This window comes from Bos taurus, chromosome 10, assembly GCF_002263795.3.
Source record: "Bos taurus isolate L1 Dominette 01449 registration number 42190680 breed Hereford chromosome 10, ARS-UCD2.0, whole genome shotgun sequence".
Classification (NCBI taxonomy): domain Eukaryota; kingdom Metazoa; phylum Chordata; class Mammalia; order Artiodactyla; family Bovidae; genus Bos; species Bos taurus.
The window spans coordinates 29,516,993-29,534,935 of NC_037337.1; the positions used below are offsets into that span (position 1 = coordinate 29,516,993).

General features: G+C 39.5%; 1 protein-coding gene across 10 annotated transcripts in view; it reads left to right on the forward strand.

Moving 5' to 3' along the window:
* FMN1 (formin 1) overlaps positions 1-17,943 on the forward strand; it is a 503,899-nt gene that overhangs the window by 122,934 nt on the left and 363,022 nt on the right. For 9 of the 10 annotated variants that reach the window (XR_009496165.1, XR_009496164.1, XM_059890805.1 and 6 more), the window contains one exon: positions 16,889-17,067. The exons of the other annotated variant lie outside the window; for it this stretch is intronic. Coding sequence is in view for 7 of the 9 variants with exons in the window: in XM_059890805.1 (XP_059746788.1) it covers positions 16,889-17,067 (179 nt within the window). In the remaining 2 variants the exon portion in view is untranslated. The remainder of the gene's footprint in view (positions 1-16,888; positions 17,068-17,943) is intronic. 10 annotated transcript variants of the gene reach the window in all.

Here is a 17,943-nt window from a genome sequence, read left to right on the forward strand (position 1 = left end):
TTCAACCAACTGACTCTGGTTAGCTTAAACAAGACAGGAATTTATTTGGAAATACGATGGTACTTTATGAAGTTAAGGAAGATTCAAATAACTGAGGCTTGGGCCAGGTGGCAACCACAAAGCTCTGCTTGTAAGCAAGATTTCATGGGTCTTTTCTATCATTTACATAACCCAGATCCAACGACTTAAAGTCTCTTTTAGTTTCTTGTTTCCTTTTTTTTTTTTTTTCTTTTTGGCAAAAAAAAAAATACATTGGCATTAACTTGGGTCAGGTAGCTATTTTGGGCTTCCCTTGTAGCTCAGATGGCAAAGAATCTGCCTGCAATGCAGGAGACCTGGGTTCAACCCCTGGGTCGGGAAGATCCCCCAGAAAAGGGAATGGCAATCACTCCAGTATTCTTGCTTAGAGAAATCCATGGTCTTGCTTAGAGAAGACCATGGGGTCTCAAAGAGTCAGACACGACTGAGCAACTAACACACACATACAGGTAGCTATTTTATGACCAGTCACTTCTGAAAAATCCCGACCACAATTGCTGTTCAGAGGCTCCCCCTTAGATTCTGGGAGCTGTTCCCAGAAAAGGGAGAAGAGTGAAGGGACAGGCCAACATTCTAGAGATGCCTTCTAGAAATCTCTCTTTTATCCTATAGATGTAAACATCTGTGCATCCAGGTAGGTCCTTGGCAGCTTTGCTCTAGTTCTATCACGTATAACCACAAACACTTCCTCCTTCACTGGAGATAACACAGACCAACAGTTACTGGATCCAGAAGTGATGTCATGGGAACCCTATTCTTTGAGTTCACAGTCACTGGATAGTGTTCATTTCTCCTCCTGTCCCATCATACTCCATTTAAATGTTTTGCAACTTATGAATCAAATGAATATTTTTATTGCAATTAATATATCATACATATAGAAAAGAAACCCCTCAAAAAGGAGGGGGGAGACAAAGAAAAAGTTAATAGTATTAATTGAAAGGATAAATAGGAAGAATTAATCAGTCTCTAGATATCCCAACAGTATGTAAGAAAATAGAGGTTTAGTGAAGATTCCCTGTTTACCTAATCACAAGGTCATAAACTACACTCAGTCTTTCCCCATTCATTTCCCGTTTCAAGTTATGCTTGCCTTCAGCCAGCATTTCAGCAGGTCTGAATTCCTCTGGGGTCTGAACTTTTTTTTCTGAGGGGTCTCAACCTTTGCCAGTACAGCCTAGATAACATTACAAGAGTCACCTACTAACCTGTCCCCCAGATTCCTCTTATTACCCACAGAATCTCCAGCAATCCTGTTTCCATCTAATGGGATAAATCATGCTAGCTGTTAAGCAAAACCCCCACCACCTTTTGCTTGTTCTTTTCCTGGTAGAAGAAGCTCAAAATGGTCCAGAGAAAATGTGTTTCTAATTCTGGGAAATGACGCCTGCCCCGGACACCTGCCTGGTGCGTTTGGCAATGAAACAGTCTGAACATTCAGACCTTTGGGCCTAGACTCATTTATTATGAACCCCTCAGTGCCTAGTCCCTTGTATGGGCAGATGTGAGGCAGATGGCATTTTTTATCGATCATCAGAACAGAGCATGTACTTGGTGTTTTTGGACAGCTCCCCAGCTTACAAATGCTGCCTTCCAGGGCAGCTCCACTGTCTGAGAATCTTTGGAAAGGGTCTCACTCATTTAACACAGAAACCATCACAATGAGATTTCAACATTCTTACTGTTTTTCTTTTCTTTTAATGGAGCAAATATTAAGGCTCAAATTCACATTGTATTAAAAATAGAAACTATTTTTAAAATTTGTACAAAGAAAAACAGTATCAGATCCCTTCAGCAGAGTAACACCTTTGTTAATCTAAATCAAGATATCCAACTTTTCCTTTATTGTTTTCTCTTTTCAGTTAATTCACATTATCCTTGATTCCATGGCAAATTATAGAACTATTTGAGAATTAAATTAGCTGGTAGACATTGCTGCAGGAGTAGATACATATTACTTGTTTCCCTAGTAATTGTGTTTTCATTTCCTTTTATTCTCAAAGGCTGAAGCCATCATGGGTATATCTCATGTTTTAATCGTGCTGAATTTGGTTATGTCTTATCTCCCCTAACCTCATACCAGGGTGGTTGTGGCTTTCCCTAGGAATTTTCTGCATCACTATCATTGATAGATATGGCTGTCATTTCAAATGAAAGACAAGAAATGATTTGGTGCTTTTGCTCATTAGCAACAAGTCGGTGCAATGCCTCATATTATTTTAAATCATAAATTGTGAAAATTTGTCAAGAAAATCTAGATCTATGTTTGTAAATAAAATGCAAACCCACAGTAAAAACCTTACACCTGAAATACCTCTCAGCACAATTCAGTCTAATCCTCTTGTCCTTCTGAAGCCATTATTGACAACCTTGTGCTTATTTATAATTTCTCAGCAGTGCTAGACTCAGAGGTTCCAATTCTATTATTTGTTTGGTGGAATCATTCCAGGGAATATTAATCATGAACTTGAGTATATTGATAAGTTCTTCTTAGGTGAAAAATATATGGTGAGCTCAATTCTCTTCTTAGTATAGATTTAGCTCACTTTATGGATCAATTGCTTTCCTGAAAGATTTGCCAATGAAATTAATTTTCTTCTATTAAATTGATTTTTCTACTGCGTTTTAAATTGGAGCTGTGTTTTCTAGTAAACAATAGCCCTAAGGCATAGTAAAATCACATTTGCGATGATAACAGTCTCCTCGTGGGAGGAGGGGAGGCAATTTTCAGATAGTGATAAAATATGAAAAACAAGTTATTAAATTGAAGATGATTAGGATTAATTTTATGTTTTAAATATAAAGGAAAAAAAAAACTATGATAACTTAGCCAAACAAACCATTTTGAAAAGACCCTGACTCCTATAATACTCTACTGAGGAAGAACATTAAATTCTTTTTGGTGGCTTAGGTTTTGTTTGCTGCTGCATGCTTTTTTTTTTTTTTTTTTATTTTTTTTTCCTTTTGGGCATATACTAGCTTGAAGGGAAAATGAGAAACAGCTGAAATATTTCAAAATGAATCAAATGGAACATGAAAACATATTATTGAACCATTCATTTGAATTTAAAAGTGAACCCTTTGGAGAAATGGAGTTCTGCCCCATTCTTCCTTTTTGCCTTGTGGGGTCTAATTCAGCACTAAGTAAAGAGAAATCATTCTAATAGCGAGTGTATATATAGTGTTTTCAACATTTAGTTTCTCAGTTCTTGGAGACTGCCCTGGAAGTCCATTGGATAAGATTCGGTGCTTCTAATGCAAGGGGTGTGAGTTTGATCTCTGGTTGGTAAACTTAGATTCTATACAGCTTGGACAAATAAATATTCTCCCTTTTTAAACTATAAATTATTCTTTGATGGATATTTTGTAATATATCTTTATAATAGATCTTTTATTTATTTAGTTTTGGCTGTGCTGGGTCTTCGTTGCTGCATGGGCTTTTCTCTAGTTATGGAGAGTGGGATTCTCATTAGGGCTTCCCTGGTGGCTCAGAGGTTAAAGCATCTGCCTACAATGAGGGGAACCCGGGTTCAATCCCTGGGTCGGGAAGATCCCCTGGAGAAGGAAATGGTTGCCGTGGTTTCTCTTGTTGCGGAGCATGCCCCCTAGGGCAAACGGGCTTCTGTAGTTGCATCACATGGGCTTGGTAGTGGTGGCTCCCCAGTTCTAGAACACAGACTCAGTAATTGTGGTGCATGGGTTTAGTTGCTCTCAGGCACGTGGGATCTTCCCGTGTCTCCTGCATTGGTAGGTGGATTGTTTACCACTGGGCCACCGGGAATGCCCTGTAATAGAGCTTGAATAACAAAATGATTATTCTTCTAGGATAGATTCACACAAGTCAGGATTTAGTGATTAAAGGATAAGGACGTGTTTAACATTTTAAGTAGGTATCAGCTAACTTTTTCTGTCAAGAGTCACGTAGTAAATATTTTTTACTTTGTAGGCTAAGGCTTCTTCTCTGTGGCTTCTTCCTCCCCCTCCTTTCCCCCATTCTCCTCCTCATCCACTACCTCCTCTGCCTGCCTCTTCCTCCTCCTTCTCCTCCTTTAAAAATGGAAAAAAATGCAAAAGCCATTCTTAGCTCACAAGTTGTAGGAAAACAAGCTGTGTGCTGTATCTGGCTCTTGTGCCAGAGTTGTCCACCCCTATTTCAGATACATATTGCCAAATAGCTTATCAAGGATGAACACCAACTTACTCTCTCACCACGGAATTTTTGAGAGTATTTGTTTCACAGTACATTCTTTGTATCATTTTAATATTGATGTGAGGACATTCATTCTAGACTATTTTTCAAAATGTGCAGCTTTAACATTGATTCCTGTTTCTTTGATTGCTGAAGTTTAATATTCTAGGCCCAGTTCAAAATATTCAATTGAAGACATTCACTTGGTGAGGCACTGAAATGAAATAGACGCATCTTCAGTGTATGAAAACTTAAAGTGGTCCGGGAGCCTTCTTAGCTTCCTGTTTAATGCACCATGACTGAGTTCCCTTGTTGGAAGCCTCCCTCCTCTGGGCACTAAGATCTCTGAACCCCCCAAGTCCAATGTTGCAGGAATAAGAAGTTAAAATTATGCAAGCGATTAATTAATCTAATAATGTGAGGGGGCCCCTCTCACTTCTACTTTTGGTCTCCACATCCGTATGTTCTAGGAGAAAGAGCACCAAAATTTTCCTTCTAGTTGAAAGCATATACTATATCTTTGGGGTAATTGCAGAGATTTGTGACACCATCAAAGCTTTGAAAGATGCAGGGGTGGTGACTCATACTGCGCTCCCATTTAAATTCTCTTTTGGCTAGTGAGAAAACAGATGGTTTTTAGAGAATGTCTGGATTATTCTAAACTTAATTACGTTGGGATACAAATTGCAAGTGCTGTTTCAGATATGGTATATTTCCTGAGTATATCAACACAGCCTGGGGGAGTTAATATTCATTTATTGATACAGAAAATGCTTTATTTTCATAGCAACCAATTCATCTTCATCTGGAAGGGATAGCAGTGTACTTGTCACTGCCTTACCCTAAGGTATGACAGTTTACTTTTTCTCTGTCATAAAGTCTGAAAGGAGTTTGATCATTTTGATAGCTCTTAAAATATTATGCTGACCCATTACATTGCTGCTATTATTTCATCTGGATACAGCAAGCATCAGATAGCAAGTGCCCTAAATGCCTTAATAATAAAAGCATGCTAAAAGGTAGGAAATAAACACCATTCCTGATTCAAATTACTCTATCAGAGTCCTGGCAGAAAACAGAGGGTATATATTCAAAAGTAAACTCAATAAAGAGATTATGTCCAGATCAATTAAGAAAACCAGCATGAGTTTGTGAGGTTCCTAGACACTAGCAAAAAACCATTATCAGCCCTAGGGGAATGAAGGAGGAAATGGCAAGAGACTGTTATAGTAAGCTGGCAAGAACTGGAGATATGGAATAGGGCCAGATGGCAAAGATATGGTTGCTAAAAAAAGTAGCCACCTTTAAAAATCTTGATCCAGCAGGTCAAAAGTGACACAACCTCTTTCTCCTTTTGCTCCCACGTCCTTGCTGTTTACATGAGATCTCCTCATCTGTCTCACAGTCATTGGTTGTCCATGCTTAAGGTCTGGAGATCTGAGTGCTTGTGAAAGTCAATTTTCCTTTAAATATATTCTGTCTCTCCTGGACCTCTGCTTCTAATTTTACATACATTAGACTACTTGACAGTGTCCTATAGGCCACTGGGGCCCTTTTAATTATTTTTCAGTCCAAAAATCACCTCTTAGCTATAAGCCTAGGCAGTTTTGAGGCTCACTTCATTTGTTGTACCTCTCTCAAGGATTACAGTACTTCCACTGCTTGCTGCTGCTGCCGCTGCTGCTGCTAAGTCACTTCAGTCGTGTCCGACTCTGTGCGACCCCATGGACTGCAGCCCACCAGGCTCCCCCGTCCCTGGGATTTTCCAGGCAAGAGTACTGGAGTGGGGTACCATTGCCTTCTCTGGCATTGCTTGCTAGCAAATATCTGAAAACAGTTAATTTCCTATATTTTGCTTAGTTTTCAATTGTTTATGGCAGGAGGCTAATTCTAGGCTTTGGGTTCAGAACCTAATTCTCGTGCTTGCTGTTTGACCCTGGGCAAAGTTAATGTCTGTATTCATTAGTTTTACATCTAACTTGCAGGATTATTGTGAAGATTCTCAATAATGTGCAAAATACATAAAGTGTGTGATGCATAGTAAACATCCCGTATGTAGAACATACCTTACCCTTAGGAGAGTGAATTTTTGGAGAGAGAAAGTGATCATCAGGCCTCAGCTAAGGTTGCTGGGATAAAGTGCTGGACTTCTCTTCAGTACTAATGCCTGGGAGAAGAAGGGAGATAGAAAAACTCTGTTTCCTAAGACACAGAAAAAGGGGTTCATTTAAACAAACCTGCTGTTTCTAGGATGCTGCTATTTAGCTGATCTGCTGAAAAACTCATCGCTTCAGTTCCAAATCATTGAGTGGTCAAGAAAATCTCCAAAGCTTTCTAGCTAGAAGGACAAAGGTCACTGACAGATGACTAGACCAGCCCAATTGGCTCTTTGAAGTCAACTATTGGTCTAACAGCTGGGATAGGGCTACGGCTCAGGTGTTGTGCAGTTGCTAAGTAATGTCCAACTCTTTGCGACCTCATGGACTACAGCATGCCAGGCTTACCTGTCCTTCACTATGTCCTGGAGTTTGCACATACTCATGTCGATTGAGTCGGTGATGCCATCTCATCCTTGTCATCCCCTTCTCTTCCTGCCCTCAGTTTTTCCAGCATCAGGGTCTTTTCCAATGTGTTGACTCTTCACATCAGGTGGCCAAAGTATTGGCACTTCAGTTTCAACATCAGTCCTTCCTATGAATATTCAGGGTTGATTACCTTTAGAACTGATTGGTTTGATCACCTTGCTCTCCAAGGGACTCCTAAGAGTCTTATCCAGCACCACAGTTCAAAAGCATCAATTCTTTGGCACTGAGCCTTCTTCATGATCCAACTTTCACATCTGTATATGACTACTGGAAAAACCACAGCTTTGATTATATGGATGTTTGTTGGCAAAGTGATGTCTCTGCTTTTTAATATGCTGTCTAGGCTTATCATTGCTTTTCTTCCAAGGAACAACCATCTTTTAATTTTGTGGCTGCAGTTACTATCTACAGTGATTTTGGAGCCCAAGGAAATAAAAGCTGCCACTGTTTCCACTTTTTCCCCGTCTATTTGCTATGAAGTGATGGGACCAGATGCCATGATCTTTGTTTTTGAATGTTGAGTTTTAAGTCAGCTTGTTCACTCTACTCTTTCATCCTTATCAAGAGGCTCTTTAGTTCCTCTGCACTTTATGCCATTAGAGTGGTATCATCTGCATATCTGAGGTTGTTGATACTTCCCCTGGCAATCTTGATTCCAGCTTGTGATTCATCCAGCCTGGCATTTCACATGATGTACTCTGCATATAAGTTAAATAAACTGGGTGACAATATACATCCTTGACATACTCCTTTCCAAATTTTGAACCATTGTTTGTTCCTTGTCTGGTTCTAATAGTTGCTTCTTGACCAGCTTATAGGTTTCTCAGGAGACAGGTAAAGTGGTCTGGTATTCCCATCTCCTTCAGAATTTTTCAGTTTGTTGTGATCCACAGTCAAAGGCTTTAGCATAGTCAATGAAAACAGAAGATGTTTTTCGGGAATTCCCTTTCTTTTTCTATGATCCAACAGTTGATGACAATTTGGTTTCTAGTTCCTCTGCCTTTTCTAAATCCAGCTTGTACATCTGGAAGTTCCTGGTTTACATACTGCTGAAGCCTAGCTAGAAGGATTTTGAGCATTACCTTGCTAGCATGTGAAATGAGCATAATTGTATGGTAGTTTGAACATTCTTTGGCATTCCCCTTCTTTGGGATTGGAATGAAAACTGACTTTTTCCAGTCCTGTGGCCAGTGCTGAGTGTTCCAAACTTGCTGACATATTGAATGCAGCACTTTAACAGCGTCATCTTTTAGAATTTGAAATATCTTAGCTAGAATTCCATCACTTCCACTAGCTTTGTTTGTCGTAATGTTTTCTAAGGCCTACTTGACTTCACACTCCAGGATGTGTTCTCTAGGTGAGTGACCACACCATTATTATCTAGGTCATTAAAACCTTTTTTTTTTTTTTTTGTATAGTTCTTCTGTGTATTCTTGTCACCTCTTCTTAATCTCTTCTGCCTCTGTTAGGTCCTTGCTTTTTCTGTCCTTTATTGAGCCCATCTTTGCATGAAATATTCCCTTTGTACCTCTGATTTTGTTGAAGAGACCTCTAGTCTTTCCCAGTCTATTGTTCCCTTCTATTTCTTTGCATTGTTTACTTACGAAGGCTTTCTTCAGTCTCCTTGCTATTCTCTGGAGCTCTGCCTTCAGTTGGATGTATCTTTCCTTTTCTCCTTTGCCTTTTGCTTCTCTTCTTTTCTCAGCTATTTGTAAGGTCTCCTCAGACAGCCACTTTGCCTTCTTGTATTTCTTTTCCTTGGGGGTGGTTTTGGTCACCACCGCATGTACAGTGTTGTAAACCTCACCCATAGTTCTTGAGGCACTCTCTCTACCAGATCTAATAATCCCTTGAATCTATTTGTCACCTCCACTATATAATCATAAGGGATTTGATTTAGGTCATACCTGAATGGCCTAGTGGTTTTCCCTACTTTCTTCAATATAAGCCTAAATTTTGGAATAAGGAGCTCATGATCTGAGCCACAGTCAGCTCCCAGTCTTGTTTTTGCTGACTGTATAGTCAGTGAAAAGGCTTAGGTGGGAATTCTGTAATCTAGCAATTTCTCTCAGAATTTAATATTAGAAAAACTTTTGTCTGCCCACAGAATTAGTGATTCTTCTTTTTGGTAATAGAAGTGAAATAACTAAATACAGCTTCATCCTTGCTTTATAAGAACACGCAAAACCATATTTTGTTCTTAATATCTCAAACGTTTACCTTTAGAATTAGCATATGTGCCTTCTTTTTTTCTTTGTATCGCTCTTTTATGTGTATTCATTTTTTTGTGAATTTCTTAAGATCATTTCTTTTTAGAGAGATTTTTAGAAAACATGTTGATTATATATTTTATCATCCAAGGCTTAGTTTTTTTTTTTGTACTACCTTGGCTATTAAGATAATTAGTAATTATGTCATATCTCTTCAAGAGTTGGGTTTCCCACTGGTGGAATTATCCCCATAATAACTGGGGCAATGTGACTAAAAAGAAAAAAAGGTTATTCAAATTTATTTATAATGAATACTGTAAGAAACACATTTATTCTTGTTCTTCAGTAATTTTTTTCAATAAGCAAGTATATTCCTCATGACCAAGCAGACCAAAAGTATTGATAACCTAGGCATTTGAAGTACCAATATCAATTTCTTCAGCATTTACTATATGCAAATGGACAGAGGCTCTTAATATCTCAGTGAACATTACAGCCTTCCAGATTTGACCGTTTCTTGGTCTTTTCTGTACCAAACCTTACTTAGGTTCTCCTCCTCCTCCCTTGTATCATTTCTAAAGCAGAGTGACTCAGCAGCATTTGTGCTTTTTTAAATACACATCCCTGTTTTCAGGTGTTAAAATATCCAGTATAACTATAGCCACAGTTCAGTTTCCTGGCATGAGTAATATTTGCCTCTCATCTAACATTTGTATTCTCTACAGGAAAAGATCATGGAAGGAGGTTAATGTAATAATCATAAAAAAAGATTTGATGTACCTCTTTAAAAAGCAATTTCATCTATAGTGATGCCTATAAATAGTTTCATTCATGCTCTAGTCTCCTGTGTTTGAACTTCGGGAAAATGTGTCTTAGTGTGTCTCTGAAGTGCCCGGAGGAGCTGCACTTTCTAGAGATGATCAGCCACTTTCTGAGAGCTATTGCATTTGATGATGTGAATTCTATTTTTAGAACTTGAACAGATTTGGGATCTGCTGCACTGGAGTGCTACTGTGAATTCTTATGAGCTTAATTTTTCTTCCCTGTATCTTCTTTGACAAAAAAAAATAGTCCTTAACACAAGTATGTGATGTGTAATATGCTTTTGTTGTAAACAGCTTTCTTCTTCTTTTTTTTTTTTTAAATTAAAATAGGATCTTGTTTTCATACTCCCATCAATTGATCACCCTGAGTCCATGAAAAGTTTTCTGCAGGAAAACGATTTTGAGCACAGCTCAATATTAGGCATATTTTTATTATGCTCATCTTACTAATGAGGAAATAAAGATTCAAGGAGGTCTGGTAATTCCACCAACATCAAAACAATTAGTAAAGGTCACAGTTAAGACTCCATCCCACCTATCAAACCATTCACATCTCCTTCTTCCTCAGACTTCAGTATTCCCATCTGGGAATTGACAATAATGTCCTCCTCTAAACAGCATGAAAGATTTCCTTGGAACCTGGATTTTAGTTCTGCCTTTGCCACTATCTGGGCATGTCAGAAATATTACAATCTTCCTGGGTTTCTATTCCCTCAACTATAAAATGAGCAATAGGGAGGGGAGATAAATAAGATCCCCTCTAACTCTAAATTATATTTTGTTTGAATTCGCACATAATCTTAAAAATCCAAATAACGTTGCATTTGTTCTATGGAATTGGATGCTTTCTTCATAGATTCTGAAATTGATATGCCTACCCCTCCATCTGTCTTACTTCTGGTTCTACCCACAGCCTTCTCTGCCTCTGGACACTGTCCACCTGTCTGTCTGTGCTCATCATTTCTCTCTCTATGTACTTCTTATGAGGAGAGTTAGAGGCTGAGCTGGATTAGTAAGATACTTTCTCAAAGTTGTGTCTGCCTGGCTGGTTTAAATATCACAAGGAATGAAAATTGGGATAGTGGGATTGCCGAGGGTTGATCTCTAATTGACAGATACCAGCCATGAGACTTTTGCCAAAGCTCCATCTTCCTAGACATAGACATGAATAATTACACACAGGCACACACCCTCTTTACAAGTACTTAACAATGTCACTTTCCATTAGCTACACATTTAGATTGCTGTCTCTCTTGCTTGTAAGTACATGTTTGAATAACATAACGGAAGACAACCTGTCTCCCTTTCCATATCAGTTCTGATATTCACGGTTGAGAAAATTTCACCTCTTTGGATTTATTTTAAGTCAAGTATGATGGATGGCCTTGGGAGCTACAGCATAGGAACAAAACTCATGAGAGTTTCAGGCTGAGGGTTTTTTTTTTTTCTCTCTTCTCCTTTTGGAGGCATAATACTCCATCATTGCTGTCAAGTGAGGGCTCAATATGATGTGAAAATTAGAGGAGAAAGGCTGAAAGCCACTGTAATTTTGTTCCTTAGAGATTTTTGTCCAGATCTGATTATACAGTATGTTTGCATACTTCTTTTTGGACATTGGTGTGTGTGTGTGTGTGTGTGTGTGTGTGTGATAATTAAAACCAATGCCTGGTAAATAAGGTTATCATTTTTAATGAAATGTAGTTTGTGTGTGGATTGTGGTATGAATAAGAATATGGGCATGCTGTGATTTTTCACCTAATATTTTCAAAACCTAACGCAGTGAATATTTTCAGTACAAATTATAAACGAAACATATTGTAGTCTTTTAGTCCTCTCAGCTGAAATGGTTTGTTTTTTTTTGAATAGGTATGGTGTTTCTGGTGGGGACAGATGATAGAGTGTATAAGGCAGCTATTTCAACATACAAAACTCAAATCTTAGTGGCTCAGAGCAAATATGTATTCTTTTCGTCCGTTGGTCTAAGAGTTGGCAAGGTTCACTTGATCTGATCTGAGTTCAGCTGTGCTGGCTCAGGGAGGTAGGACAGGGTTTGGGTCTGCCCTGTGTCTAAGTCCAGGCTCCCTAGACGTGCTTATTTTGTGGTAATGGCAGAAACACAAGGCAGGGTGTTAAAACACACAACGCCTCTCCAGGTCTTGGCTCAGGACTGGCACAGTGTCACACTGGCCACATTCAGTTTCACCAGACAAGTCACAGGGCCACACCCAGCATCCAGGGACTCGGAGTCCATGCACCTGGGGAAATGTATGACATCTACATCGGTGGGAGAAGCTACAAAAGCAACTGGAAAGGCCTTGGGTGAATAATCACAATGAAGCGAGAGAGTAAAGATGTGGGAACAATAAACCAGTATATCTAAGGTAGGGAGACTAACTCCACTGGGGAAGCTGGGCTGTGGAGACTGCCTCCAGGTTTAAATGGCACATCACGTTTCCTTTCCGTCTGCTTCCTTTGTATTGATAATTGACAGCAAAATCCCAGTTTGATGTTGTAGGTTAGCATCAGGAAGTGCAGCTCATATGGGAAAAACACAGACTTTCAAAGTGGTCCCAAGGTAAGTTGCCCTTCCTGTACTGTGACTGTGCTGTATGTTGTATTAACAGATGGTCAATTGTGGAATTAACCTGTGTGTGTACATGTGGTCCATCAAGCTGCTGAAATGATTCTGAGAAACAAAATAACTAATAAATACTGAGTAAAAATTAGATTTATAGTCTGTGCACATGAAAGGGGGAAGACATGATTATGTTGATAAGGCTGTTTTAAGCTTTTCGTAAAATGTTCCCATGAAAATCTAACACCTCAAAATCTATTTGCATTAGAAATTTAAATGATATTTGACTGTTGTGACAGAATATGCTTACTTAATTTCGGATAATTTTTATCTCTCTTTATTAAATATATTCAGTTGAAGAGAGTAGTATGGATACTACCTAATTTAGTAGGCATAGACATATGCTTTATTTTTGACTGTTCAAAAAATGAGTTGATATTATTAAAACTCTTCGAAGACTTACTTTAGTTATACACACACACACACACACACATATATATACATTATTTTAAAATATCCTTTTTCATTATGGCTTATCATATTGACTACAGTTTTCTGTGCTATACAGCAGGACCTTGTTGTTTATCCATTCTATAATATATATAGTGAAATCAGAGGTTGGGGTTCACAGACCATTATATGCAGAATGGATATACAGATCCTACTGTATAGCACAGGGTACTTATTATATTCAATATCCTGTAACAAACCACATTGGAAAAGAATATTTTCAGTTTTAGGCAATGAGACTAAAGCAGAAGCCTGACAAGAGATTTCTAGAAATGTTTCTCTTTCCTGCTCAATGGTAACAACAGCTCTGGCACTGACTTTTCTCCTCATGCCTGGAGATGGAACAGGAATCTTGGAGGCAAGAAACAAAATGCCAGCCTATGATGATGATGTAATAGAAAGCCAGAAGGATGCATCCTTAAGCTGTTTATCAATGCCAGCAACCAACCAACCTCCCTGCAGTTTTCCTACTATGACAAATAAATGGGCTATCCACGCTGGCTCAGCGGTAAGGGTTCCGCCTACAATGCTGGAGATGCGGGTTTGGATCCCTGGGAGGAGGTGGCCACCCACTCCAGTATTCTTGCAGGAGGGTTACATGGACAGAGGAGCCTGGCGGACTGCAGTCCATGGGGTTGCAGGGAGTGGAACACAACTGAGCACATATATATAAATAAGAAATAGATAAATGGCAAATTTGTGAGACATCTTAAATAGTGGTTCCCGATACTTGTAAGTAGATTCAAACTAGTATACTTTTTAGAATATATGAAAATGCAGTGTGTGTTAGTCCCTCAGTCGTGTCCAGCTCTTTGTGACAGCGGGGACTGTGGACCGCTGGGCTCCTCTGTCCATGGGATTCTCCAGGCGGGAGTGCTGGAGTGGGTGGCCATTTCCTCCTCCAGGGGATTTTCCAGACCCAGGGGTCAAATCCAAGTCTCCTGCTTTGGGGGGCGGAGGGGATTCTTTTCGTCTGAACCACCAGGGAATCCCCAGGGATATTATGCAAAAACAAATAAGCCTATAACCATAGAAGATAAAATCAGTGAGACTTCTAATATCAATTAGCTGGACAGAAAACAGACATTTCAAGAGTGTTTTTATATGAATGAATGAGAAAATAGATGGTCCAAAATAAAAGTTTGTTCTTCATTAAACTATTGTGTTCTTTGACAAGAAAAAAAAAAGAAAATATATACATATATGTATATCAATTATACTTTGATAAAAATAATAAAAGAATTTATTAGTTTATGTCCTTTCCAATGGTGCATTTGTCTTGTGTCCTTGCCTACTTTGTCAGACTTTTGAGAAGTGTTTTGTTACTTATTTCTGCCCTTGGTCTTTCCTGTCCTAACAACCTTTCCCCAGATTACTACCCACCATAGTTTTACCTTAAATGTTTGCTTCATAGGGATATTGTCTGGTTAAAATTAGGTATTAGAAACGGGTTCTTCATAATTAAAACTGTTTCTAATATGCACTTACTTTTCATTGTTTCTGCCTAAACTTCGCATTGTCTTTCCCTCTGCATTAAGTCAGCTAGATCGCACCCCACACCTGCTTCATGCAGTGGTGGACAGCCACGAAAGGTGTGTGGATGCATTTCCATGGGCGTCTGCATTTTAGCTAAGGACACGAGGTCCTTATCCCCGTGGGAATTTACCACTGTCTTATACCTAAATGATGAACCACTCACCAGACAATGTGCCTTTGAGGATCAAGATGTTTTCCCTTAGGTGTTGCACAGCATGCTCTTTGTGATGTATACAGCATGTTTTATGTTGTTTTGTCAATCTGTGTAAACTGTACCCAAAGCCAGAAGCTATTCCAAAATAAAAGTGGGAAGTGGAGGGGGTTGAAATGAGAGGTGTGATTAGTAATGAATACATTTCGAAGACAAAGTAACTAGGTTAGAGTACATCATAAATTTTAAAAGGCTTATTTTCTCTTTTCTTGCCAAAAATGAGGGGAGATGAGCTAAATAAATAGAAGTTATCTAAACAGAAATATTCTAGGAGAGGGATAAGCTTTATAAATGGAAATTAAAAGGGGTCCACACTTTAGTCTCTTCATCTCTTAAAGCATGGCTCGCACTGCACTCTTCTTGGGGTCACCATGAGTATACAGGAGGAGCTTAGTAGACTGTCTCCTCTCTGAGGTTCTTTTAGGCATTATTCCTCCCTGTCTTCTGAGCAGGAGTGGGGGCCACTCTGTAGCACACGAGGCCCTAAACAAGAGCCCAGAAGAAAGTCTGTCTGGAGACAGTAGGTACAAAGAGGCTAGTGGAAAGAATGAGGCCAAGTTCCTGAAAAAACCCTCATTCTAAGACACCTAACTCAGGTGAAGAAAGGGCTTACGTGTAACCTTCTGGATGCAGAGTAGATGCCCAAGGCCCTGGACCTTCATTTTCTTGGTTTTCACTGCAGTGTTTTGTGGACAGCCTGCCAGAGGGCAACCATAGAGACACTGTGACCTGTATCATCTTTCAGTTTTAAAGTGTAATTTGAAACCAACCAACCCAACAGGCAAACAAAAAGCAAAACCTTGGGTGTTTCCAAATTTTCTCCTGAAATGCTACACTAATATAAAGGATAAGTGTGTTATCCCACAGTCCTTTTGTTTGCTGACTTACTCTCGGCTCAGATTACTTGTAAGTCAGGTGTTCAGCATGGCTGAAGTCATTGGCTGGCTTTGGGTCCCTGCCAAAGAGACACTATTACAAGGATTATGTGTAATAAACACCCTGTCACATATCCAGCAGTCATCTCTATTGCAAAAGTACACTGAGCCTAAACTCTTAACTTCTGCCTGGTTGCTTAATATCCAAGTTTGCTTACCAGGAACTAGAATAGGTCTAGGAGCCTGAGAGCTCTATGGGACATTAGGGGTGATCTCGTTGTTTCTAAACTCTATTCAAGTGGAACACACTGGTGGCTTGTGACATGTTTAACAGGTGTCCCTTTAATTGGATTCTGTGGTCAACTAAGTTTGGAAAATGCTATTATATAGAGTTAAGTTTCTTTGCTAAAGGACATCTCAAGTTCTTTAGTATGCTAACATGAGTCATGGCTCTGGGTATAAAAGCTACATGCTTACTTGACCACAAAGTCCTTTTATTGTAGGACAGGTATCGCCATCTCAAAAATGTCAGGCAGAGACCATGGAGTCTCGTCATTAAGAGCACACCTGCCTGTGTGTGACTGCCTGGGTTCAATTCCTGGCTTTATCATTTACTGATCTTAAGCCATTCACTGAAAATCTTTGCACTTCAGTTTTCTCATCTAAAATGAGAACCCTAATGATACCTACCTATAGAGTTATTTTGAAAACCGAACAGGGTTAAGAACCGTGCCTGTCACATAGTTGACTATTATCACCCTAACATAGTTCAAAGAAGAGCTAGCTTAATACTCTCATTCTGGAGATAGGAAAGTGAGTTCCTAGTGCACTCACGTGGGTGTCACTCATTCAACACACTGACCAAAGGCCAGCTATCCCCAGAAATGAAGATGAGCTGGATGCAGTTCCTGCCCTCGAAGAATACACACAAGTGACTTGGTTCAGGTGATACCTTTTGCAAGTAAAGCCAACTTGTAAGTCAGGAGTCCAGGACTCCTGACTTCTGTCCTGCAGCTCATCCTCTGATTCTGTTCTGAAAGAGAATCATCTATATAGCCTGATTGGTAAGCAGGAATAGGAAGCACTGAGTACAACTAATAGACTTATTTTTTATATGCCTTGGATATGAGGGCATATATTTTAATTCATTCTGAGTGTGATGCAGAAAGAATACTTAAGATAAGCACTTTTGGAGGAAAGCAAACCCTAAAAATAGAACCTAGGAAGGGAAGGAAGAGGTGCTATGCAGTGGCCCACATAGGAGTCCCCAGAAATGGCTGGCTTGATGCATTGTCACCACTGTGTCACTCATGGACTGCTCTGCTTTGGTCTAGGCATCTCCTCTGAGGCCTTTGCCCAGGACAGCTTCAGTGAGCAGACAGCAGCTAAAGACCTTCCCAGCAAAGATGGAGGTGCATGGGTCCTGGCTTACAGAGCAGGACCAGCCTGTCCATTTCTGCTCCACGAGGAAAGAGAGAAACCCAACAGAAATGAATTGCACTTGGATCTCCATGTGAGTAGAAACCTTTGTGTTTGGGCTATGACTCTTTGTATGTAATAGAGACTCATTTACTATGCATTTAACATAAAGTGTGTCTGCGAGACTGCTAAAGCTGTCTTTTGTGTGAGGGTCATTGTCTAAAAATCAGTCAGCTGCAGAAAACAGATATACGTTGCTGATTTGAAATTTGTGCACTAGAAAGTGACTGTGTTTACACAGTCATGGAAATACCTGAGCATTTACAGAGTATTCTGCTAATATCACTTTGTGGCCTAAACCTCATTGTGGGAGACGCCATTTGTCACTCCTAATATTTTTCTAAAAATTTGAGAACATACAGTAACTGACTGATATGATCTGGATCCTCCAGTGAAATTCAAATAGCCTGTCTTCCACATTCCTGCACCTTCCTTTCTCTGCAGCCACTCAAGTAACAGGTGAACAGTTTGGCAGGAAATCTGCCAAATGCAGGATGACCCGTTGAAAAAACAGCCTTCTCTTTCCCATTCTTTTACGGATTCAGTGACACAGAAGCACTGACTGACCTATACAAAGCAGAGGGCTGGGTTTTACCTACTTGCACATTGTAGACTGTCACAATTGTCCCCGCCCCCCTTCACTTCCCCATTTTCTGTGAGAGATGGGAGTGAGCATTAGGAATCCAAGAGAGGCTTCCTCACCGCACCCTCCCCACCACCCCTGCCATTAACTTTAAAACTTACTGACAATTTTGTGTTCCTGATTTCATTTAACACCTTCCAATTCATTACTTTCAAGCCTGGAAGTATGTTTTTGATGAGTTGTGGCCTGTAATATTCTCAGGGTGACAATTTTCTCAGGCATCCAAGAGCACAAGAATCTTGTACTTTTCATAATCATAAGACCACA